Source organism: Rhinopithecus roxellana, chromosome 12, assembly GCF_007565055.1.
Source record: "Rhinopithecus roxellana isolate Shanxi Qingling chromosome 12, ASM756505v1, whole genome shotgun sequence".
NCBI lineage: Eukaryota > Metazoa > Chordata > Mammalia > Primates > Cercopithecidae > Rhinopithecus > Rhinopithecus roxellana.
The window spans coordinates 67,258,067-67,284,070 of NC_044560.1; the positions used below are offsets into that span (position 1 = coordinate 67,258,067).

General features: G+C 42.8%; 1 protein-coding gene across 1 annotated transcript; it reads right to left on the minus strand.

The window, feature by feature from the left end:
• Window positions 1-293: 293 nt before the first annotated feature.
• Window positions 294-11,557, minus strand: BCL10 (BCL10 immune signaling adaptor). Its single transcript, XM_010382558.2, has 3 exons — window positions 11,158-11,557; window positions 5,144-5,432; window positions 294-2,503 (listed from the first exon to the last, which is right to left on the minus strand). The coding sequence occupies exons 1-3, from the start codon at window positions 11,212-11,214 to the stop codon at window positions 2,148-2,150; spliced, it is 702 nt and encodes a 233-aa protein (XP_010380860.1). The 5' UTR covers window positions 11,215-11,557; the 3' UTR covers window positions 294-2,147.
• Between the last annotated feature and the right edge of the window lie 14,447 nt (window positions 11,558-26,004).

A 26,004-nucleotide genomic window follows, 5' to 3' on the forward strand; every position in this document is an offset into this window, starting at 1 on the left:
AACTGAGGGAGAAAGGGGTATTTGGAAACTCTGTATTTTCTGCTTTTTTATAAACCTACAACTGCTCCAAAAATAAAGTATTAATAATATATACATAAAAATTAACATTTTTGTATTATAAATATGGTATCCCTAAAAAGTAACTTTTTCACTGCTACATTAATGAACTTAGTTAACAAATTGCATCCCATCAGTTATCCTAAATTACACACTTTTGGCAATGGCTAGTTTTCAGGGCTAAAAGGAAAAAAAAAGATTTTGTAGAAGTCAAAAACCCACAAACCTAGCTTTATGCCAACCTTAATTTTATTGTCTATGTAGTTAGAAAACAGTCTGAAAGAAAACTCAGTGTTAAAACTAATCTATATACAGGTGTTATTGTATATCTAAATTATAATCTTTGATTCAATTTTTATAAAGGTGTCCAGGAATTGAATTTTAAAGTCTGCTTCTGCTTTTTAAATCACCTTCCTTAAATGTAATCTATTTTCTTTCTAACACCACTATTTTTGCTATGCATTGGAGGTGAAACATTTCTCTATAATTCTTAGAAAATGCTTACACTAAAAAAAACCAATCTTTAAAAAATTTTAAAGCTAATATGCCAATCTTCTTCATGATGGATAAATTCATCAGTCCATCCAGAAATACAACTCGATCTCACAATCTTAAGTAATGTTTTTTATAAATATTGGCACATATTAAAAAAACTTTTAGATACTTCCTATTGAAAATTTGTAACTCCAAAATAGCACTACTTTAGTAAAAAAAATTTTATCGTTAATAGGAAAATTTCAATTTCTACGTTTTTGCAATTAATAATGGAAATATATAGGAGACAGATGTCAGGAAACAGATAAACTGTAATTTAAATAAAAACAGTGAGAGCATAAGATTTATAAACGTGTAAAATTAGTTAAATTTTGTTATATAACAAAAAGACAAATCTGGCTAATGGCCCACTTTTTCAAATAGCATTAAAAACAGAATTGTCACACACACCAAAAATAATTTGTTCTAGTTATTTCAACTGTACATTGGTCCTCATTAAAAGAGAATGAAAAGTACAGAGAAAATATTTTTAAAAAAATCTCATCAGGCTAGGGGAGGTGGCTTGTGTCTGTAATCCCAGGACTTTGGGAGGCCAAGCTGGGTAGATTTCTTGAGCCCAGGAGTTCAAGACCAGCCTGGACAACATGGCAAAATCCCGTCTCTGTAAAAAAATACAAAAATTAGTGAGGCATGGTGGCATGCACTTGTAGTCCCAGCTATACTACTTGAGAGGCTGAGGAGGGAGGATCACGTGAGCATGGGAGGCAGAAGTTGAAGTGAGCCCAGGTTGAGCCACTGCACTCCTAGCCTAGGCGATAGGGCAAGACTCTTGTCTCAAAAAAAAGAAAAAAAAAAAAGAGAGATAAAAATACCTCAAATACCTCATCAAATTACACGTAATAACTGAGGTTTAGGCCAAGATATTTGTCTTTAAGAATGAAAATGATTCAGCCAAGAATGTGAAAATCCTAACAAAGTAGTATAATTAGTAAGGTTAATTAGAAATGAATGTTGGCAAACTGAGATCTGAGGTGGCTCATACTCCATCAAGTGTTCCTCCGGTATCAAAAAAAGGCTGTTTAAGTGCCTATAAGACAATGGAGTAGAAAAGAGATTTTTTATTTTTATTTTTCTATATTGGCAGTTTTCCTATCAGTGATTGGTTTTATTACCGAACAGGAACAGCTTAATGCTGAAAATTTGCTGCTGAATGACTGGCAAAGACTATTAGACTGAAAATTTCTAGCACAAATGCACTGAGGAAAAAACGTTCTTCCCAGTAAGAGTCTATTCTCAAATAGAGATATATTCCCTATTAAAATCAGTCTTAAAATAGAAAATACTTTAAAAAATAGTGAAAGACCTTAAAAAGGAAAAAAAGAAATTACTAAAAAGTCATGATCAACATGATTTACAGTTAGCTATCTTAAAAGTATGCTTTTTTATTCTAAAAATCCTATTTACAAAGTATGCTTACATCGCATTTTAAAAGACATGTATCAAATGTAAACAAATCATTACAGTCATTTTATAAAAAGATTCATATTTTTTAAAACATTTTTTGACATCATTAAAAATTAAAAGGCAATAAAGTGTCATTGTCGTGAAACAGTACGTGATCTTAAGGGAAGAAACATCTCACTAGAGTTTCCACAGGTTCCTTCTTCTTCTAACTGCAGGTCTGGCGGCAAAGGAGGAGCCCCTGGGTCCCCAGGTCTGGGAAGTGTAGTTGAAGAGAAGATGGTATTTTCAGTTCTGCCTACTTCTAGAACAGGCAAATTCAGAGAAGAATTAGTGGAAAAAAAGGGTGTTGTGCTGGATTCTCCTTCTGGATGGTACATGACAGTGGATGCCCTCAGTTTTTCAGAGAAATTACTCTCATTTGAATTTGATCTGGAGAGGTTGTTCGTGGCTCCATCTGGAAAAGGTTCACAGCTGCTACATTTTAGTCCTACAATAAAATTATTCATATGTAAATGAAAAAGTAACTAAAAAAAATGGAGTCACTGTCCATCTTGTGACTTGTTAAAGATTACAAGCTAGTTACCCCACGATCAAAATTTAAATAGCAATTTATAATTTCTGTCATAATCTATTTCAAATCTAATTTGCTTTTCTCAACAACCATGAAGTGTACTATTATTTGCATTTTCTAGATAAGAAAATAGTCTCATGGAAGTTAAACGACATGTTATAATTCTTATTTAAGGTACAGTGTACATATAAACTTAACCATCTAAAATTTCTTATAAAATAAGAAATAGCTTTCACAATAAATATTCTTTAGTATTCTGGTACAAAAAATATTAGCCAATAAAAACAAAATGTAAACAGGGCAGATGTTAAAATTCTATCTGTTGATCAATGGCAATGGCTAATTCTTGAATAATAGGATATCAGAAATAAAAGGAATTTCAGAGGTCACCTAGGATAGTCTCTTATTATTAAAGATGAGAGAAAAGGGCGGAGCATGGTGGCTCACACCTGTAATCCCAGCACTTTGGGAGGCCGAGGTGGGCAGAACATGAGGTCAGGAGTTCGAGATCAGCCTGGCCAACATGGCGAAACCCCGTCTCTACTAAAAATACAAAAATTAGCCAGGCGTGGTGGTGGGTGCCTGTAATCCCAGCTACTCTGGAGCCTGAAACAGGAGAATCGCTTGAACCTGGGAGGTGGAGGTTGCAGTGAGCTGAGATTGTGCCATTGCACTCCAGCCTGGGCAACAAGAGCAACACGGTCTTAAAAAAAAAAAAAAAAAGAAAAGAAAAAAAAAGGCACAGGACAGTTAAGTCATGCCCAACATTCCAGGACTACTTTGTGGGAAACTGAGAACTACAATTCAATAGATAACGTCCTGTTTCTCAACCTCATAGTTTACTCAAATGACAGTGGTTGTTCCCAACAGCTATGGTATGAATGTATCTGCCAAAATTTCACATGTTGGAAACTTGGTTGCCACTACAGCTGTGTTAGGAGTTGAGGCCTTTGGGAGGCAACAGGGTCATGAGCTCTGCCCTGGACTAATGACATTATCATGGGAATGGGTTACTTATTTTGGGAGTTCGACTCCTTTTTCTTCCCTTTCACACTCTTGCCCTCCCTCACTCTTCCATCTTCTGCCCTTCCACCACGGATGACCCTTGCCAGATGCTGACGCCATGGACTTGGACTTAACCAGCCTCCAGAACTGTAAGAAATGAATACATTTCTTTTCTTTATAAGTTACCCAGTCTCAAGTATTGCTATAGCAGAAAACAACTTAGATACCATCAAAGAATTTTATCACATCCATAGTTAACCATTATCCACAGGATTGAAAGAATAAACACAAATACAATTTACCCTTCTGTTAGGCTTAGCAAATATTCAACCTACAAGCACAGAAACCCTGAGTTGACAATTTTTAGGTAAAACCTGCATAGTCTATAAAGGACACTTACATGTCACTTCTTCCACTAGTTTTTCAACCTTACAATACAGTCAGCATGTCTATTCCATGCTATAGAAACTACTTTCTTAGATATGGCTCAGAAGGGAAAACCTGTCATGTGTCCCAGCAAGGGGACACTTATAGACTATGAGTTCCTTAAGGGCAGAACCCTAAATTATTCTTTTCTGTATCCCTAATGCCTAGAACAGCTGTAGAACGTCACATGCACATTTATGTGCTCTGGAGAGAGAGAGAGACAGCGAGGAACAGAGAAAGGAGGGGGTTGGGGATTTAAATTGTGTAGGCAATTCCACACAATATTCCAATCAATGAGTGTATATTCTGGAGTGAGAGTGAAATGGGACAGGTGAATTTGCTATTCTCTTAATGTTTCCATGCTTTCACATCTTGTCAGACTAGTTTCAAGTCATGAATATTTTATGCAACGTGATTCCTATAAACAAGTGCCAATTACTTCATCTTGTGATCAACTGGTGATCACAAGAAAAACTAGCAGAGTTGGACTTTTAAAATACTTTGCCTAAATACTGTTCTTTATGTGTGATGTACAGTATATTCAGAGATTACTCTTGAATAATTTTATATTCTGCTGACTTTAGAAACAAATCCTTATGTATACACGGATTTCATAATAGTTACGTTTTCCATAAATGGTATTAAATGAATACAAATACAGTATATTGACAGATATTCCACTTTTTCAATGTAATAAGGTCACATAAGGTAAAATAAATGCAAATTGAATATAATTTTGAAGTTTAAACTTTTTGAAAGCAAAATGATCATTTCTGGTTTTTTTTGTTTTGCTTTTTTGAGACAGGGTCTTGCTCTGTTGCCCAGACTGGAGTGCAGTAGCACAATCATGGCTCACTATAGCCTCAATGTCCCAGACTCAAGTGATCCTCCCACCTCAGCCTCCTGAGTAGCTGGAAACACAGGTATGCACCACCATGCCTGGCAATTTTTTTTTATTTTTTGTAGAGACAAGGTCTCGTTATATTGCCCAGGATGGTCTCAAACTCCTGACCTCAAGCAATCCTCCAGCCTTGGCCTCCTAAAATGTAGGCACCTGGCCTGCTCTGCATTTTTAAAAAGCATTATTACATTTAAATTAACTCTTAGATAAGTAAGATATCTTACCTTTCAGATGTTCTAGTTTTATATTTCTAAGTTTCAGCACTTCATCTGTAATCTTCTGTATCAGGAAGTTCTGTGTTTTTTCTCGCCGAATAGATTCAACAAGGGTGTCTAGACCTTTTGGGTTTTCCTGTAAGTAGTCTAACAATTTTCCAGCCCTTTTTCTACTTGATGTTCGACAAGAAATTTCTTCAGTGTCTTCTCTACTGAGTATTTTTTTTGCACGTAGATGATCAAAATGTCTCTCAGCTATGATTTTCTCACACAGGTATACACGTAAATTTTCTAAGGCCTAGAAGACATAAAATATGGTTCAATGTTATTTTATAACATCTAAGAAAATCACATAGGTGACTATCAGTTAGCAATCTTAACTGGTGTGAGATAATGTTCTAAAGTCAGGCGGCTCAGGCCTTCTAAAATGCATGCTAATTAAGATGAAGGTCCAAGTAGACACAAGTAGGTCCTAGACAGTCCTCACTGCTTTGATCTCACCTTCAAACCTAAAAACCAAGACCAGGCTGTTGTGAGGAGGGACCGGCTGAATCTAGAGGGCCTGGGTCCTTGGAAACAGGGAGGTCTGTTGAGGGCCATCTTCGGGAGTAAAGATGAGGGCAAAGATTACTGTACATTTTAGCTATCGGTTAGCAACGAGTCCAGAATTAGTCAGGACCAATAACTTAGTGAGAGGTCTCACAGTCTGTAACTTTCTCATGTTTGTTATTAATTACTCCATTTCCTTAGAGTAAAACTATTAAAAACAAAGAACAAAACCCTAAACTGAGAGCCCATATGTATCTGTCTTTGGGGTCCGCTGGAAAGACTACACTCTAACTCAGTGAATCGGTCTTGGTGGAAGGGAGATGGAAAGATGTGTGGGGAATAGTGAGTGTTGGAAAAATGAAAGAAATAAAGAAAAAGGACACCACAAAAAAGCAAACCTAGACTTGAGAAGTGCCTGAGAGCTTAATTAGCAGAAAACCCATGTTGATCTCAATAAATGGCATTAATACTTTGATATCGGTGACTGTATTTTAGCTCCTCTATTGACTAGATATACGATCTTGGGCAGGTAATTAACTCCTCTGTGCTTGTTTCCTCAGCTGACTGTTATATGAGGAATAAAGATAGGCAAAGTGCTTAGAAAAGTGCTTGGTACATAGTAAGTGATCAATATATGTTAGTAATGATGACAAAGGTAATGGAAGGCCAAGTACCCTAGTATATGATGTCAGGAAAGTAGGCTAGGTGAAGGGTTCCTTGGTCCACTGAAGTTCCACATTTACTTGTTTGTTCACATGACAAACATTTTACATATCTTAATTCCTAATATGCCGAGTGCTGAGCACTGAGTATACAAAGATGAACAAGATTTGAATCCTACATGCAAAGGGCTCATGGTCTAGGTGGGAAAACGATAAATATCACAGGCAATAATTATAAAACAATGTTATAGGGCCCAGAAAGAAAAGATTGTAGGTCAAATACTGGAAAAGCACAGAGTAAGCAAATAACTATGTCCAGGACCTGGTCCTTATCATATCTGGCATGGATTATTAACAATAGAAACCTAGCTGCACTTACTACCTCCTTCCCCCTCCTCAACATTTCTCCTTCAAGAGAAAATGGAAATCTGGAGTATTATATGAATTTTACTAAATTTGTTTTAAGGATCTCACTCTGTCGCCTAGGCTGGAGAGCAGTGGCTTGATCATAGCTCACTGCAGCCTGAAATCCCTAGACTCAAGTGATCTCCATCTCAGCCTCTTGAGTAGCTAGGACTACAGGTGTGAGGTACCATGCCCAGCTAATTTTTATTTTTATTTTTTTTGTAGAGGAGGGATCTTTGCTATATTACCTAGGCTGGTCTTGAACTCCTGGCCTTAAGTGATCCTCCCACCTTATCCTTCTGAGTTGCTGGGATTACAGGGGTGGGCCACTGTGCCCAGCAAATTCTAATATTGAAATTTTGTTAATTTAAAAACAATTTTAAAAACAATGTTCTGCCCTGTCTTAAAGGATAAAGTTCCTTTACGTTGCAGAATAGTAGAGAAGTTAAGAGCATGGCTCTAAAGTTGGACCAACCTCAGTTCAAATCTTGAATCTAGTACTCACCCTTGTGAGAGCTGGCCCAAGTTACTTCACCACTCCAAGCTTCAGGTATGTTATTGATAAAATAAGGATTAAAAACAACTCACAGGACATCAAGGAGGACTAAATGCAAATACTATATATGAAGCTCACGCATAGCCTCTGTACACAGTAAGTAATAATAACTAATTAGGGAAGACAAAGTTCATTGATAATATGGCTCCTGCCTACCTCTCCAACTTAATCTATCACTACCTTTGTCCTGAAAGTTTATGCTCTACCTAAAACTATCTGTCTCTCTACATTTTCTTATGTATTTTTTGTCTTCTTTTCTTTTATCAGACCCTAAAGCCCCCATTCGTCCTTTAAGATTTAGGTCAGTGGTCATCTTCTTTGGAAAGGTTTACCTAACTCCCCAGAATGAGTTAGGCACCCCCTCCTCTGTCCTTGTAGCACCTTGTGTATACATTTCACCTTTCTATACACCAGGACTCCACTTCTTTCACCTTATCTCAAAATTCATTTCCAGATACTTCCATTCCTGCCCCAGTATTCTTCTTGAAGTCACCAATGACCCCCTTATTGACAAATCTTTTCCATCTTCATTTTATTTTTCAGCTGCATAAACACAGTTGACTACTCCCTCCCTGAAACAATAAAATTGTTACATGAATACCACACTCTCCTGGTTTTCTTCCCATCTCTGTGGACACAAGTTTTCAATCACTTTCTTTCTTTTTTGTTACCCTACTTTCAAGCTAAAAATTCACCTTTTAAAACTCTTTTCTTTAAAGGTTTTTAAACCATTTTTCTCTTCTAGCTCTCAGCTTTCTAGGTAAAATCATTCCATCCCACACTTACATTTCTAGCTCAGATCTCTCTTCTGATCTTTAACTTTGCAGATGTAATTGCTGATAGGACATTTCCATGTACTAATCTAATTATATCCTCTTCCTCAACTCCCACCTTCAATCCATCACCAGGTCCTATCCTTTCTAGTTCAGAAATTGCATCTGGAATTCTCCTGCTCCATCCATCTCCACTACCTTCACCCTGATCCAAATCACCATCATCTTTCATCTCTATAGATTCCAACAGCCTGGTCACTGGCTTCCCTGTTCTTATTCTTGTTCTCCTCAGTCCATGAAACAGGCAGAGGGATCTTTAAACAATACAATTCTTCAACATGTCTCTACATTACTTGGGGGGGAAAAAATGCCAAATACTTTATTTACTAAAAGGCTCTTCATGAAAATGGCTCTAGCCCACCTTCCTAACTTCACTTCAGATTACCCTCTGCCTTCCTCTGATTTCCCCAAGTCACCAAGGTCTTGTATGTCTTAGGTCCTTGATAAATTCTATTCTGCCTAGAATGCTCTTCCCTCAGTTCTGTCAAATCTTTCAGGAATCAGTTTAAATGTAACCTCTCCTGACCATCCCATCTCAAGTCGATTTCCCCTACTATTGTCTTAGCACTGTTTGATTCCTTCATAGTAATTGCCATAATAAAAACAAATATATTTATTTATTTTAAACTCTAACATCTCTGTTTGAAGCAGACAGCTACAAGGTATGTTTTAGCCAACACTGTATATTCTGCACTTACCAGAGCACCAAGCAGTTAATGTTTCAGATGAATGTAAAACTCACTGCACTTATTTTGTGATTTAAAACGATTCCCCTCAAGAAACCGAGCTCTTTTCAAGTTAGGATTGTGTCTTCATTTTTAATTTTTGAACTGTTAAAACCAACCACAGTATCAGCTTCACAGTAGCATGTAATCTATATTTATTAAACTGAACTAAATCCAACCAACACAATGAGGCAAATAACTAGATAGGAGAAGGGGGAGACACTAAAGAAGTGGGAGGTCCCAAAGCGAAGGGTGGTAGCACACCATTCATCAGGAAAGGCAATGCAGCAGCAACAGCAGGCAACTTTGGGAAAAGGATAATAAAAAATTCAATTTTTTGACAAGGTGAGCAATCTGTAGGATACAAAAGTAGATTTCCGGTAGACATTTGGAAATAAGGACCTAGAGTGGAGAGAGAGAGAAGTCCAAATATGTGGATAATTTTAAAACTAAGATCAGAAGACATTTTGAAAATATCATGAAAAAAACCTCAAAGAAAAAAGCATGCACGGCCGGGCGCGGTGGCTCAAGCCTGTAATCCCAGCACTTTGGGAGGCCGAGACGGGCAGATCACGAGGTCAGGAGATCGAGACCATCCTGGCTAACACGGCGAAACCCCGTCTCTACTAAAAAATACAAAAAACCAGCCGGGCGAGGTGGCGGGCGCCTGTAGTCCCAGCTACTCGGGAGGCTGAGGCCGGAGAACGGCGTAAACCCCGGGGGCGGAGCTTGCAGTGAGCTGAGATCCGGCCACTGCACTCCAGCCCGGGCGACAGAGCTAGACTCCGTCTCAAAAAAAAAAAAAAAAAAAAGCATGCACATAGTTTCTTTTATAGACCTTTTAAAACCCATCCATGGTTTCCTCAAGGTTATGCATTTCTGATATAGGCGTAAAACGAAATCCTGAAGATAGATAACATCAATGAACTGACAGACAAAAACAAAGACCTGGAAGCCCCTCTTCACTTCTGTACTTGTATACAGATCTTATTTCCTTCCACTTGTAATTTCTCAGTTCCTGTTTTATTAGCTGTAAAATGGGAATGGCAATTATCTTCTTTAGAGGTTGTTGTGAAGGTTAAGTGGGAACATTGTAAACTGTGTGACACAGCATCTGGAACATAGGAGGACTAGCTCTTGGAAGTTCAAGGTTTTACTGGCACTCACCATGAATAAGACAACATTTATTCTACAGTAGTTATTTATGTTCCATTCTTATCTCAACTAGAATGTAAAGTAGGAAACTGATCTTCATTTTTCTGTATCCTTCCAGACCCAAGGCCAGTGCTTTCCATATAGTAAGTGCTCCATAAATCTCTGTTGAATGAGGAAACTAAGCACAACTCCCAGTCACATCCAGTTTCCTTCTGCTGGTGAGTCACACCAATTGTGAGTACAGTGTAATAAAGCTTACGGGGAAGAGGAAGGGATTTGAAGTGGATGAACATTTAAAGAGTTGCCATCCTGTCCAGTTCACCAAAATGACTTTGTGCAAGTACTGCAGTGTTCAGTAAGAACACGTTTCATGTTGAGTTTGTTTTTAATTTGAATTCATGTAACGTATTTTAGTGATACTCATACAGGTCTCACCTGGCAAAGCAAACGCAAAGAAAAAAGAATGTCCTATCTCAACAAAGCCATTCGTTACAAATAAATATGAAGGTTTATGTAGTTCTGCACCATCCGAGAAGAGCATAATTTAGCTACTGAATATTTTCGACGTTTACCTGTACATTAATTTTCAGTTACGTGTATTCACTCCCCCAACCCCAATTTAAATATGTGGGCGTCTGCTTACTAGGGGAATTCCAGGTTGTGCTTTCAGCTGTTGAGCTTCCTCAAGCCCCCTATGCAAAAGAGCTTCACATTTTTGGTCCACTGCTTGGGATCCTTCACCTGGTACAGCCTTCGCTCCAGGCTGAGAGAGCAGCCTAGGCAGCCTGACTCAAGGATGAATCTGAGCCACCGGTCCATGACGAAGCAGCTCCAAGAACACAGTGTGGGGAAAAGCATGAGGGGATGGGTGAGGAGTGGGCAAGAATCAAAACTCCACTGGGCAATAAAGCCCAAGCTCTGCGTTTAGCGACGTAAAACCTGGATTGACAGGTCACTGGAGGACCACTGCCACCAAGGTCCCTCGGATGCAGGGCTCGCCACAGTCTTCCTGTGCTAGGACTTTCCGCTCCTCGGACCTGGAGGATCCTCCTCGTCCTCGGACTCCAGGCTTCCGCTTCCCTTGCCCGCTGGGCTGCAGCCCGCACCCGCCCGCCCTGGGCACAGTTGCGTTACTCACGTCCTTCTTCACTTCAGTGAGGTCCTCCTCGGTGAGGGACGGCGCGGTGGGCTCCATGGTGGAGGCGGGAGATGGCGCTTCTTCCGGGTCCGGGAGCTCGAGCTGCGCCGCCCCGCCCTGGCTGGGGGCTTCGGTCTCCGGGTAATGGGGGAGAAGAAGAGGAGGCAGAGTGGGTTGCGAGAAAGGCGGCCGCCCCTTCGGGAACAGATGGACTCGGGGGTCAAACCGTAGCGCTTCCGGCCCCGCCTCTGGGGTCGACGGCGCCGCAAACCTACGCGTAGCGACGCGCAGTTCGGAGGAGTGTTCCTTCCCTCTCTTAGAGGCTCAGGCGCAGGGACCGCCCCGCGGCGCGTCCCTTGGCAGAGCCCGCCCTGTCTCTGCGGCAGCCTATTGGCGCCAGCCCGCGAGCCGCTCCTGTTCCCGCCCCCGACCGGAGCCTTTCGGGTGGCTCCACCCACAACGGGCGTTTTCTCAAGCCACGCCTGCGCAGGTCGTGGGTAAGTGCCCCTGGTTAGCTTCCTCATAAGGCATCGTTTCCGTGGGTGGGGTCCGTCAGTACCCAGGCAGCTGGCACTCTCAGCCTTTGCTGCCTGCTCACTTCGGGGGAGTCTGGTCTGGGCTTGTCAGTACCTTCGGGTTCCTCCCCTTTTCCCAGACCCTGCCCCACAATTTCCTGTTGCTATGTTTGCCGGTTACTGTTTCGGTCACACACGAACGCACTCATACACACATACACATGCATACACACAAACAGCCTAACTACTAAAGAAATTTTTGAAAGAAAAAAAGAAAGCACCTACAATCCCACCACTTTAACACCTAATTTAATGTTTGCATACTTTTTGGTCACTGTTCATTATAAACCTAATTTTTCCTCATTAATCTGTGTAATGGAGATAGATATGCTTACATTTCAGGGCTGCTGGGATCATATATAAAGTTCTTAAAGGTAGTTGGCACACAGTATGCACTCAACTGATTATTTACTTGTTTATTGAGACAGGATCTCACTCTGTTGCCCAGCCTGGAGTGTAGTGGTGCGATCTGGGCTCTCTGCAGCCTCCACTTCCACGGCTCAAGTGATCCTTCCACCTCAGCCACCAAATAGCAGGGACTCCATGCGTGCACCACCAACCAGCCCAGGTAATTTTTTTGTATTTTTTATAGAGATGGAGTTTCGCCATGTTGCCCAGGTTGGTCTCAAACTCCTGGGCTTAAGCCATCCACCCGCCTTGGCTTCCCAAAGTGCAGGGACTATAGGCATGAGCCACCCGGCTCATCCTACTCAAACATTTATTGAGTCCTCACTAATATGTTCTAGGCAACTTATACTATGAGTCCTCCGTTTTATAGGGGGAGACTGATGAAGACACGACTATCCCCAGACCATATTCTAACTAGTATGGTGCTGTGTAAAAAGCAACCTGAGAAGTGTGGATGACAAGCTACAGGTAGGGCCCTGGGCCCAAGACGGTCGCTTGGACAACATGCTAAATAAACTATAAATAAACTCGATGGTATTTGAAGCTACAAGAGTAGATAAAAATGACAGGAGGACCAAGGACAAACTTGGGAAAGCCAATGTTTAAGGAAAGGGAAAGCAAAACACACACACACACACACACACACACACACACACACACACAAACAATGTAACCAGAGCCACAAAAACTAGAATCACAGCACAGGGATTCTGATGTTTACATTATGTCCTGTTTCCATGTTGACACATTATACAAGGACAGTATTTTTTCTGATTGCTTAATTGTTCATCATCTTCCATCTGATTTACTTAACCATTCATCCTTTCATTTAACAAATGTTTTTTGAATGTCCACTATGTGCCAGACACTGTTCTAGGTGCTAGGAAAACAGCTGTGAACAAAACCAATAAAAATCCCTTTCCTCATGGAATTTATATTCTAGCGTAAGTGTGTTTGGGGCAGAAGAGGTAGGCACTTGAAAAATTTTATCTAAGTTTATTTATTTATTTATTTGGAGACAGACTCTCACTCTGTCACGTGGGCTGGAGTGCAGTGGCACGATCTCGGCTCACTGCAACCTCTGCCTCCCAGATTCAAGTGATTCTCCTGCCTCAGCCTCCTGAGTAGCTGGGATTACAGTCGTGTGCTACCACGCCCGGCTATATCTAAGTTATTTTTATTTTTATTTTTTGAGACGGAGTCTCGCTCTGTCTCCCGAGCTGGAGTGCAGTCGCCGGATCTCAGCTCACTGCAAGCTCCGCCTCCTGGGTTTAGGCCACTCTCCTGCCTCAGCCTCCTGAGTAGCTGAGACTACAGGCGCCTGCCACCTGGCCCGGCTAGCTTTTTGTATTTTTTTAGTAGAGACAGGGTTTCACCGTGTTAGCCAGGATGGTCTCAAACTCCTGACCTCGTGATCTGCCCATCTCGGCCTCCCAAAGTGCTGGGATTACAGGCTTGAGCCACCTCGCCCGGCCAAGTTATTTTTAAAAATTAATTAATTAATTTTTTTGAGACAGAGCCTCACTCTGTTGCCCAGGCTGGAGTGCAATGGCACCATCTCGGCTTACTGCAACCTCTGCCTCCTGGGTTCAAGCAATTCTCCTGCTTCAGCCTCCTGAGTAGCTGGGGCTCCAGGTGCATGCCACCACGTCCGGCTAATTTTTGTACTTTTAGTAGAGATGAGGTTTCATCACGTTGGCCAAGTTTGTTTTAAACTTCTGACCTCAGGTGATCTGCCCGCCTCAGCCTCCCAAAGTGCTGGGATTACAGGCGTGATCCCCATGCCTGCCTATATCTAAGTTATTTAATTTATTAGAAGATGATAAATGCTAAGAGGAAAAAATAAAACAGGGAAGTAGGATGAGACTGTATGGATTGGTTAAAGTTTAAACTAGAGTGGTCATGACCTCACTGCTCACTTTGGGAGAGTCTGCTCTCGGCTTGTCAATACCAAGATAAGGGATTTCATTTATGCTTAAAGGAAGTGAGAGAGTGAGCTGTGTGGATATAAGGAGAGAGCATTATGAGTACAGCCGGCAACCAACAAAAATGCTCAGTGTAACTGGAAGGAGATGAATTCCTTGTGTGCCGAGTCATTAGTGTGCTGAGTCAGACTGGAAGCCACTGGAAGGTTCTGAGTAGAGTGACATGATCTGATTTGTGATTTGAAAGGAAGCAATTTTACTTTTGTGCTAAGGGGAAAGAAGATGGAAGAGGGAAAACCATTTAGGGAGTTACTGCTTTATCCAGGCCCCAGAGGTTGTGGTTCAGACCAGGGTGGAGCAGTGAGGGTGGTGGGAGAATTTTGAAATGAAGCAAGGAAGCAGTTTGATTTCATTTTGAAAGGATCACCCTGGCTGCTAAGTGGAGAGTAGATGGCGGGGGCAAGGGCAGAAACAGAGACTGGGTGGAGGCTACCACAATGTCAGGTTCATGACTGCACCAAATGTCATGCTTGGGGTCAGGTTCCAGCCCATGCTGAGGTCTAAGGGGAGTGGGTGGATGAGCAGAAAGAACACTCAGGGGACCATAGGCAGGTGAAAGATATTTTACTCAGCAGCAGCTCTCGTCAACAGCTTTCTTACACTAGCTCTCCACACTGTCCACCCTGTCTCAGCTGCTTAGACTGGCGGCTGCCCCACACAGCTGCGTGGCTGACTCTCCCTTGCTTTCAGGGTCAGCAGCTTAACTCTTTCTCTCTCTGGGCACAAGCAAGCCGAGCTGTGTCCTGGCTCCCCACTGTCAGTCTCCAAGATGGACACCTCTGGCTCTCTCTCTCTCTCTGGGTGCCAGCACGTCTGCACAGTGTCAATGGGCAATTATACCTTTTACAGACAATAGTGGCTGAGAGCCAAGGGATGGCCTTCCCCATGTAGTGGCTACAAAGCTGTGATAACAAGTGGAGTTATGCGCCTGCGCTCTAAACTCGCTGAGTCCCCGTGGATGTTTACCTTGGCCTGTCCTTGACCAAACCACAGCCATGTTCCTTACACACAGCCATCCAGGCACAGCTTAGGGTGGCGTGAACGGGGTGGGGGCAGTGGTGAGCACTCCCCACTGACACCTTAAATCGTTCCCAAGTGTTCATTGTTATTAAAAAATTGTCATAGAATTTACATATTTTCATCAGTTTTCCTTTCAAATTATCATTGCCTTTGCATAAATTCCCGGAACCAGGAGTACAAAATCCAAGGAAATAAATATTTTATGGCTTTTCGTATATATTTTTGCAGGTGCTCTCCAAAAGGGTTGTTTTGGTCTATCTGTGTGTGAGAATGAACTGTTTTTACCACAGATCAGTTCTGCTGATGAAGGAGAGGATTCACCCATCAAAGCAAGTGAATTGAATGCTGCCAATTTAATGCACTCATTTTGAGGTTGCTATTGCACTGTTGTTCTTTTTTAAAGGAAACATTTTAAGCCCACCAAACTATAAAGAATATTACAAACACCCTACGCTCACTGCCAAGATGGAACAGACATTGATATATTGCCACATTTGCTTGTTATGGCTTTTGATTACCAAATGTTAGTGGCAGACATCTTTGATTCTTGAACATTCTTCCATGCCCTTACTATACATCTGAGTCTTTCTCTTTCCTTGACCATCATTTCATTTCTGACACCTCCAACCCTTTTCTATTCTCAGTATTCATTCCCTTATTTATTTAGTCAACTAAAAAGTTAAGTGCTCTGTGTTAGAATTGGGAGTTACAGAATAAGGATCAGGGATTGGGTGGGACTGAATGAGGATTACAGGAGTTTTTTTATAGCTGAAAGAGTAATATTTTGCTTTTCAGACTATGTGTCAATGTTCCCAAGATGAATTGCCTATAGCTTAAAAAGCCACATCTGACTACCACGTGCTTAATCACAGAGCTCGTTTGTGGCAGGCTTTGCAACTCCCCATCCTTCTGGCTTTTTAATGCATCACAATTCTTTCATTAGTAAACTAATTTTCCTCTTTCTGCTAAATCACAGGGTCTGTCTAACAATGAAGTTTGGGCATAGTTTCAAGAAAACAGCCCTGCCCATCCACTACCTTGCAATAATCCTACTTCTTCCTCATCCCTTAACACAGCCTCCATACCACCTCAACTTCTAGGTACTCCATCTGCCTCCTACTGTGAAATAGAAGGCACCTGAGAAATGTGCTATGAGGGATACGGTTTAGGTGCTACAAGCATAAGGCTGCATAACATCGTGGTACAGATGAGATATCATTAAGAATGAGGATGTCTGATATCTGACAGACAATGTATTAGTTTCCTAGGGCCATCATACCAAATTACCAAAAACAAGGTGGCTTAACAGATATTTATTCTCTCACAGTTCTGGAGGCTGGAAGTCCAAAATTGGCAGTGCCATGCTCTCTCTGAAGCCACGAGGGAGGATTCTTTCCTTGCCTCTTCCTCACTTCTGGTGACTTCTGGAAATCCTTGGCATTCCTCAGCTTGTGGTGGCATCCCTCCCACCCCAGCCTCCATCTTCACATGACCTTCCTCTCTGTGTCTCCTCCTGTGTTTCTGTGTCCACGTTTCCTTCTTTTTAAAACACCAGTCACTGGATTTAGGGCCCACCCTAATTCAGTACGACCTTACCTTAACTTGATTACATCTGTAAAGACACCTTTTTTTATTCTTTTGAGACGGTCTTTCTCTGTCACCCAGACTGGAGTACAGTGGCACAGTCACGGCTCATGGCAGCCTCAGTTTCTGGGCTCAAGCAGTCCTCCTCCTTAGCCTCCCAAGTAGCTGAGAATACAGACATATGCCACCATGCTCAGCTATTTTTTTTTAATTTTTACTTTTGTAGAGACAGTGTCTTGTTATGTTGGCCAGGCAGGTTTCCAATTCCTGGGCTCAAACGATCCTCCTGCCTCAGCCTCCCAAATTGCTGGGATTATAGGCATAAGCCACCATGCCAGCCAAAGACTCTATTTTGAAATAAGTTCACATTCCACGTTCCAGTAGATGTGAATTTTGGGGAGATGCTATTCAAGTCAGTACAGCTGAATTCTAGATTTGCCGATTATTAGCTGTAGGATCTTGGATCAATTAGTAAGTATGCAATAAAGATAGTGATAATAAGAATTCAGAGGTAGGGAAGAGGAAACCATTCTGACCGATAAAACAACATGAAAGAGGAGTTCACCCAGTATTTAAGCTGGGTGGGAGGGTTTTAACGTGGAGCTTTAACTGCTTATTGATTATTTATTCCATACTTCCTGTCAGATGTCAGATGCTGTATTGAGGAACAAATTCTATTCCAGGTGGTTGTGGAATTGTAAATTATGGAGTATACATTTTCTGTAAATGGTTGGAAGAAAAAAGTGGCCAATTCCGAGACAGAAACTCTTAGGTTTTAATGGCAAGATACTATGTGGTGAAATTCAGATGTTTAGCACAGGGACAGGGGTCCTGTCTCTAGGAATGGCTCTTGGCTTAGGAAGGAAAGACCAGGAAAGGGTAGGGTGGTGGTCGTGGACCTGAGAAAATGCTCTGACAATATTTGCTAGTGCACCCCAACACTAGGACATTGCTGGGACTGATGAGGGAACCAGAGATAACTGATCATTCCCTTTGCCTTCCCCCTAGAAGACTGGTTTAAAGAGCGCAGGCAGGCACCTGCTATAAGTCCTGAATGTTTGGAGGTTGCATACCAATATACCAGCATCGGGATATTGGAGGAGGGGCTAGATCTCCCAGTCTTACAACTCCCTGGGAAGAAATAATCATTAGCAGTTTATTTCACATTCACTCTGAGCCAAGAACTTTACATCTGTGGTGGGAATTTAATGCCCATAACAGTCCTTACAGGTAGGCTTTATTATCCTTACTTTAGAGATGAGAAATCTGAAGCTTAGAAACAAGGTTTGCCCAAGTTCATTCTCCCACCAAGTAGCAGAACTGGGATTCCAGTACAGCCTTGATAATAAGGCCACTGTTCTTAATTATTAGCTGTAGACTGAGCTAAGTGCTTCAGGACATAATGATTCAGAAGAAGCTAGGATGCTTGAGCATTCTCTGAATCATTATATCCTGAGCCTCACAAATGGGTGTATCTGCTCCAGCTTAGGATTCATGAAGGGCAATGTGCAACAATGAGAGTAGGTGAAGACTGGCAATGTTAACTAATGCAAGTCTCAGAAAGAGGAATATGATATTTGCAAACTCCAGGTGGGGTTTGATGGCAAGCATAATTCCAGAAAATAACTTTTTTTTTTTTTTTGAGACAGGGTCTTGCTCTGTTGCCCAGGCTGGAGTGCAGTGTTGCAATCTTAGTGATGGCATGGGTGGCCCGTCTGGAGTGACTGCTGTCATGACACTGGCTGCGGGGCGGGGGGGGGGGGGGGGGGGGGGGGGGGGGTGGGGCCGTGGCCAGGGCTGTGAGCTCAACAGAGCTGGGAGGAGCCGGGAACTGTGGAAGCCCTGCCCACTTCCGAGCTGGCAGGGCGGGAGCCTTGTGCTCCGCCGGTGCAGCTTCAGCTGCCCAGGCACAGCCCCAGACCTGGACATCTCTGTGCTCTTGGGGGCCAGAATCAGGCAGGTCCCCTGCCCTACAGGCACAGCTGCAGCCATCTAGCCACGGCTGTGGACCTGGGCATCTCTTGGGGGATGACTTCTGACCCTGCCCCTGCAGGCTCAGAAGTGCCTGCTCCTGCTGCCTGGCTTCTCCCCCACTCCCGGTGCCCACTCTGATTTTGGAGCAAAGTTGAGGCCAAGCCCAGGCCCTGTTGCAACCCAGCTGGGTGTACGCATGCTCAGAGCAGCACTGACATGCCAGCCCCCTGCCGCCTTGGCTCCCCTCCAGGCTTTGGGCACTGATGAGCACAGGAGAGAGACAGAGGGAGCACTGAGGGTGGCTCAGCGTGGGCCTGCAGGCACCCCTCAGCACAAATAGCTTGGGCAGTGGCAGGAGGCAAACAGGCTCCTGGGCAGAAAGGGGCAGGTCCCTGGTGAAGCCTCACCTTCAAGCCAGGGATGGCCTAAAGCCTGGTGGTGGGGCTGATGGGCCAGAATGGGAACTTATGGTGCTATTTTCAGGCCCGCCCATGGCCACCCATGAACCAATCAGCATGCACTTCCTCCCCTCTGAAGCCCATAAAAATCCCTGGATTCAGCCAAACTCCGATGACCAGATGACCTGCCTTTGGAGAGGAGCTACGTTCTCCAGGATCTCCTCTCTGCTGAGAGCTGGGCATAAGTTGGGACTACCAGCTGCAGAGAGGAGCTGCCCACTCTAGGGTCTCCAGCTCAAAAAAAAAAAAAAAAAAGAATGACCTCCGATTCAGTCACTCATTCAACATGTGTTTACAGAACACCTAGCATATGTCAGACTCTGTTCTAGGAGCAGCATTGAAAAAGTAGATAAAATACTGGCCTCACTGGAGTTACACCCTAGTTGAATAATAATAGATTAAACATGAAACGCTAAAAATAATAGATTGCATATGCCCTGTTGTCATAGCCAGCCCTTTCCAAGGCAAAACCCCAGTAAAACCAGATTAGGAAATTAGAGGAAGAATAAAGGAGAAAAATAACAACTTCTGACCCTTCAGGCCAAGCTCTTCCTCATCTAGCAGAGATGCCCAAGATACAAGTGGCTCTGGCAGTGTGAATACAGCGACTTAGAGTTGGGCACACTCAAAATCACTAGACCAAGCCAAGCACCATGGCTCATGCCTATAATCCTAGCATCTAGGAGTGAAATGGCTGGGTTGCGTGGTAACGATATTTAATTTCTTGAGGAGCAGTGGTAGTTTTTTTTTTTTTTTTTTTGAGACAGAGTCTCGCTCTGTTGACCAGGCTGGAGTGCGGTGGTGCGATCTCCACTCACTGCAAGCTCCGCCTCCCGGGTTCACGCCATTCTCCTGCCTCAGCCTCCCGTGTAGCTGGGACTACAGGCTTCCGCCACTGCGCCTGCTGATTTTTGTATTTTTAGTAGAGACGGGGTTTCACTGTGTTAGTCAGGATGGTCTCGATCTCCTGACCTTGTGATCCGCCCGTCTCGGCCTCCCAAAGTGCTGGGATTACAGGCGTGAGCCACCGCGCCCGGCCAGTGGTAGTTTTAAAACTTCCCAGGTGATTCTAATGCAGAGCCAGTGCTGAAAAGCAATGATCCCCATGAATGATGAAACTTAAAAGGGCACACTCTGACGGCTTCAGGGAGATATTTACAGGGTCTTTCATAAGCCTTGGGGGTCCATGTGGAACAATGAGATTGATTGGCAATTGGCTTTCCTGCCATACCCAAGACACAGGGATTGCCATCCGCATGCAGGGAAATGTGTCTTAATGCTCTGCTCTCAACTCTATTCGATTCAACATTTATAATAGTGACTTGTGGGATGAATATCTGGAACAGGGGTTTTCAAATGTTTTTCTAACTATGCAACCCTTTCTTCCAATAAAATTCTCTGTGGAAACTAAACTCAAGGCCCTGTCTACTGGGTCGGTAGAAGTTTCCTCTCTTGCCCACCCACCCTGCCCCAGTACTTCTGAGCAACTTCCTCAAAGCACCAAGGGCTTTACAGAGCATTGTTTGAAAGCCACTTATCCAGAAAACATTTTTATTAATTTGTGGATAACCCCAAACTGAAAATATAAAATGATTTTTTAAAAATTAATTTTATTTTAAGTTCCAGGATACATGTGCCAAATGTGTAGGTTTGTTACATAGGTAAACATGTGCCATGGTGGTTTGCTGCACCTATTGACCTATCACCTAGGTTATAAAAAAATTTTAATGTCAGAGTCAATATAAGGTTAACAAAACAAAACCAAACCTAAACTTCTCTAGAGTGAGCTGCATTGGGAAGTAATGTTTCTTTCCTGCAAGGTATTCAAGCAAGCATAACCCAAACTATATATATATATGTGTGTGTGTATGTGTGTGTATGTATGTGTGTGTGTATATATATGTGTGTGTGTATATATATATGTGTGTGTGTGTGTGTGTTTTTTTTTTTTTTTTTGGTGAGGGAGTCATAGAAGGTAATTAAAAAATGAGAAGTTGGCTGGGCATAGTGGCTCATGCCTGTAATCCCAGTGCTTTGGAAGGCCAAGGCAGGAGAATCACTTGAGGCCAGGAGTTTGAGACCAGCCTGGGCAACATAATGAGACCCTGTCTGCACCTGTAGTCCTAGCTACTTGGGAGGCTGAAGCGGGAAGGTTCCTTGAGCCTAGGAGTTAAAGGCTACTGTGATTATGATTGTGCCACTGCACTCCCACGTGGGCTACAGGGCAAGACTCTATCTCTTAAAACCACCCCCCCAAAACCAGAAGGTGATGTGATTGGCCTAGTGATTTTTATTTTTCTTTGAGACAAGGTCTCACTCCGTCACCCAGGCTGGAGTGCGGTGGCGTGAATAAGGCTCACTGCAGCCTCGACCTCCTGGGCTCCAGCGATTCTCCTGCCTCAGCCTCCCATGTAGCTGGGACCACAGGTGCACACCACCATGCCCAGGTAATTTTAAAATTTTTTTAGAGATGGGGGTCTCACTTTGTTGCCTTGGCTGGTCTTGAACTCCTGGGCTCAAGCGATCCTTCTGCCTTGGCCTTCCAAAGTGCTGGGATTATAGGCATGAGCCATGGTGCTTGGCTTGGTCTAGTGATTTTGAGTGTGCCCAACTCTAAGTCACTGTATTCACACTGCCAGAGCCACTTGTATCTTGGGCATCTCTGCTAGATGAGGAAGAGCTTGGCCTGAAGGGTCAGAAGTTGTTATTTTTCTCCTTTATTCTTCCCCTAATTTCCTAATCTGGTTTTACTGGGGTTTTGCCTTGGAAAGGGCTGGCTATGACAACAGGGCATATGCAATCTATTATTTTTAGTGTTTCATGTTTAATCTATTATTATTCAACTAGGGTGTAACTCCAGTGAGGCCAGTATTTTATCTACTTTTTCAATGCTGCTCCTAGAACAGAGTCTGACATATGCTAGGTGTTCTGTAAACACATGTTGAATGAGTGACTGAATCGGAGGTCATTCTTTTTTTTTTTTTTTTTTTTTTTTTTTGAGCTGGAGTTTTGCTCTTTTCACCCAGGCTGGAGTGCAATGGTGTGATCTTGGCTCGCTGCAACCTCTGCCTCATGGGTTCAAGCGATCCTCCTGCTTCAGCCTCCGAAATAGCTGGGATTACAGGCACCCATCATCATGCCCGGCTAATTATTTTGTATTTTTGGTAGAGACGGGGTTTTACCACGTCAGCCAGACTGGTCTAGAACTCCTGACTTCAGGTGATCCGCCCCTCTTGGCCTCCCAAAGTCCTGGGATTATAGGCGTGAGCCACCGCACCTGGCCTCAATTGGAGGTCATTCTTAACCCCTTTTATGTCAGCATACTTTTTCATTACTTTCGTGGTTCCTCTTAACAACCATTCTTACTTCTGAGATATACCAGGAAACAGCCAAAAGAAAATTCAGTGTTCTGTAGTTCCTCCTGGCCTTGGTTCTAACCTGCCTGCACCAACCCATTCCTTGCCCCATCCTCCATCCTGACCTCCGTCTTTATCGTTTCTGACTCACGCCTCATTCACTGGTTTTCAGACTTACTTTACTTGGGCTTGAGTCACTCCTTGTAGTCCTGTTACTCACTGTTCGGGTTCAGGCAAGTTACCTGAATGCTCCATGCCCCAGGTTCCTCATCCACCTAGGAAAAAGCTTAAATAGGAGAAGAGGGGTAAAGGTGGAGTACTGGGAAACACTGACATTTAAAGAAAAAGAAATAGCAACATCTTATCTCATTGATTCATGTAAAGGTTAGAGAGTGCTTAGTTTCTGCATATACCATGCAGGCAGGAGATGTGAGCAATGATCACGATTTCACTATTCTTGAGACTTAGTATCATTATTAATTCATCCTTCAGATCTGAAACTTGTCAGCACCATCTTCTTAATGATAACCTTCATTTATTTCAGCTACACTGCAGTTTCTTCCTTCAACCATGCTTCCTTGAGGAAACGCAGCCCCAGACTGCCTCCCTGGGTGTTTCCTCTGGGCAATGCCTGTACACTGCTGACCTACCTTCAGAGCAGAAACATAACTCGCTATTGCTAAGTGAATTGATTCTGTGTTTCTGATTGGGCAATCGTGTACCTAGTTTGCTTTTACCCATATCAAGATGCTAAATTTAGGGATTAATCTGCAGCTCCTCAACTTCCAAGCAGTGAGCTTGCTTCCTGTGCTTTAAACTGCTTGGTGACAGCTCTGAAGCCCCCAAACCAACCACTCGTGATTATCTGGATTGCTGTTAAAATTAGTTTACCTCTGTCAATGACCTGTAGTTCCTTAGAATCTTTGCTGTTTATTTCAACTACGGGTAGTTCCTAAAGCAATGAAAAGCATGTCAACCCTCTTTAATAGGAGTAGCATTTTGCTCTAGTTTCATGAGAAAAATGGATTCCATTGTGCTTTTTCTAGGTATGCTTCTTTCAGCAGATGAGCGTGTGTCTCTCAGTGTCTATATTATCAGGGGCTCTTTGGAAAGCATATTGCCAATTTAGGATGTCTACTTCAGGAAAAAGCTAGTGCCAGGATTTGATTTGTATTTTAGGGGACAATCAATCCACCAGGCAGCACTATGGGGAGTGAAGTGGATGATAGTAAGACTGGGGCTCCAGAAAGGACTGCAACTTGAAGGCTAAGGCGGTCATCCAGGCAGAACTCAGGACCCGAACTCAATGCAGTGGCAGGAGTGAGAGAGTCCGGAGAGGTGGATTTGAGGGAATCCATAGAACTTGCCAGAGCCAGCTGGGAAGCAACACCCCAACTCTGTTTTCTATAAGAGATCTAGTCACATTGGCATTTTGTGATGCTTAGGAAGTCACAGACTGTTTGGGGATATTTTTGCGGAAAATCTCATGTCACCCCCCAGCTTTCTGTCATCTCCAGTCTCTGAATCATGCTTTCCTGCCTTCAAAGCCCAAGACCTTCCTTGCTACACCAAAGGGCAGTTTGGTCTCCACCTTCTAACATACGCTATCGTTTCCTTAGGGTTATGGTTTATGATGTCTTCTTATGCTACAATGTAAGCTCCAGAAGGGAAGAGGTCTTTATTTTATTTTCTAATATACTGAAGATGTTTACAAGAGTGCTTGGCTTATAGTAGGTACTAATAAATATTTATTGCAACGGAGTGAACAAAGAAAAGATTGTTCAATATGTTGTATGCTGCAGAAAATTCAAGTAGGAAGATAACTGAGAGAAGACCCCTGCTATTAGGATAGGGAATTGCTGGTGACTTTAGAGAGAGTAATTTCAGTAGAGTTTGTTGTGGAAGCCAAAATGAAATGTTATTATTGTTATTTTAAATTCACTTTTTGGAAAAGATGATGAGGCATATGGTTTTAGAAGGTAAGGAAATAAGGCCACAAGTTTAGACTCGTCTTCTATATAATGTTTTGTTCATTTATTATGTTGGCTGATGGAGGTTGAAATATATTGGCCTTTATTTGGTGAGATGATGGCTCCAGTGAAAATGTGCCTGGCAATAATCATCTAGATTCTCAAAAGGTATTCCATTTTGTATAAGAGAAATGGAGACAAAGTGCAAATGAGCAGGAAGGAAATTTCCAGTTTCATTGGATAAATAAATCACAGAATATTTTGTTAATATATGTAGATGTAGCATTTTGGGGTCAGGTTTCTTCTAGAAATATGTTAGTGCTTGCTGACATGAAACTGCTCTTTCATCTTTGCTCCACACCCCCTCAGGGCTGTGTTATTTGTCAGGTGTTGTTTGGCATCATTATAAGTCAGGTTCCCACTCCTTGGAAAGCAGTTCTTCTAGGAGAATTTATGAACAGTGCCAGAGCTGATCTGCATCTCAACTGGTTATTGTTTTTCTTTGTTGTTCTCGGAGGTATGAACAGAGGATTCTTTGAAGTCATCCTGACTGAAACAGCAGATTGAGAGTTAATTCACTTGTGGCTGGGCGGGGCGGCTCACGCCTGTAATCCCAGCACTTTGGGAGGTCGAGGTGGGTGGATGTATCACTTGAGGCCAGGAGTTCGAGACCAGCCTGGCCAACATGGTGAAACTCTGTCTCAACAAAAAAATACAGAAAAATTAGCCAGGTGTGGTGGTGTGCACCTGTAGTCTCAGCTACTCAGGAGGCTGAGGCACGAGACTCACTTGAACCCAGGATGCAAAGATTGCAGTGAGTGGAGAGTGCACCACTGCATTCCAGCCTGGGCAACAGAGCGAGACTCCGTCTCAAACAAAACAAAACACAAAAGAGAATTAAATCACTTGTCACTGGGTGTCCTGACCTTACCATCTATACCTACAAAATTTTAAATTTCCTTTTAAATATAAAATTGTGGTAGCCAGTACTTCCTTCCCTTGGTCTGGTGATTGGAAACTGTCCTCTGGCCTATCCGAGGGTCACCAGGGCCATCTTATGTGAAAGCAAGATGAGTCCTTTGTGTTCTGCTGCCCTAGTCTCCTTGTTGCCCAGGCACATTGCTGTTGGTGACACTCGAGAGGTCACCCCCCTGCTAAGCACAGCTGTCTCCTTGGGCACTGCTACTGCTCGCACCACTTTGGCCTGAGGGAAGGGGACATTGTTCTCGTCTTTGCTATTCAGGCTCCAGAATGGGCAGACCTTTCCGCTAGGTTGTCATAACACAGAATACACCGTGCTGTAACTTTTAGCAAGTATTTACTCCATGTAAAAGTAATAGAAAGTTCAACAATGAGAAGAAGTTAATTAACAGAAGATGTGGCTATCCTTAGTGCTTATGGGCTTAGAACAATCATATCTTAGGTTGGATTTCCCAGAAGCTGACTTTGAGGGAAGGAGTTGACAGCAAGTAGTTCATTTGATGGATGATCCCAGGAAGCACTGGCAAGGGAATAGA

Bases quoted from the DNA above. Each gene is read 5' to 3' on its own strand.
- BCL10 (XM_010382558.2), bottom strand. From the start codon at position 11,214: ATGGAGCCCACCGCGCCGTCCCTCACCGAGGAGGACCTCACTGAAGTG. The intron at 5,433-11,157 runs GTGAGTAACGCA...TATGTCTTCTAG, and splicing joins TCACTGAAGTGAAGAAGGAC to GCCTTAGAAAATTTACGTGT. The intron at 2,504-5,143 runs GTAAGATATCTT...ATTTTATTGTAG, and splicing joins AAAACTAGAACATCTGAAAG to GACTAAAATGTAGCAGCTGT.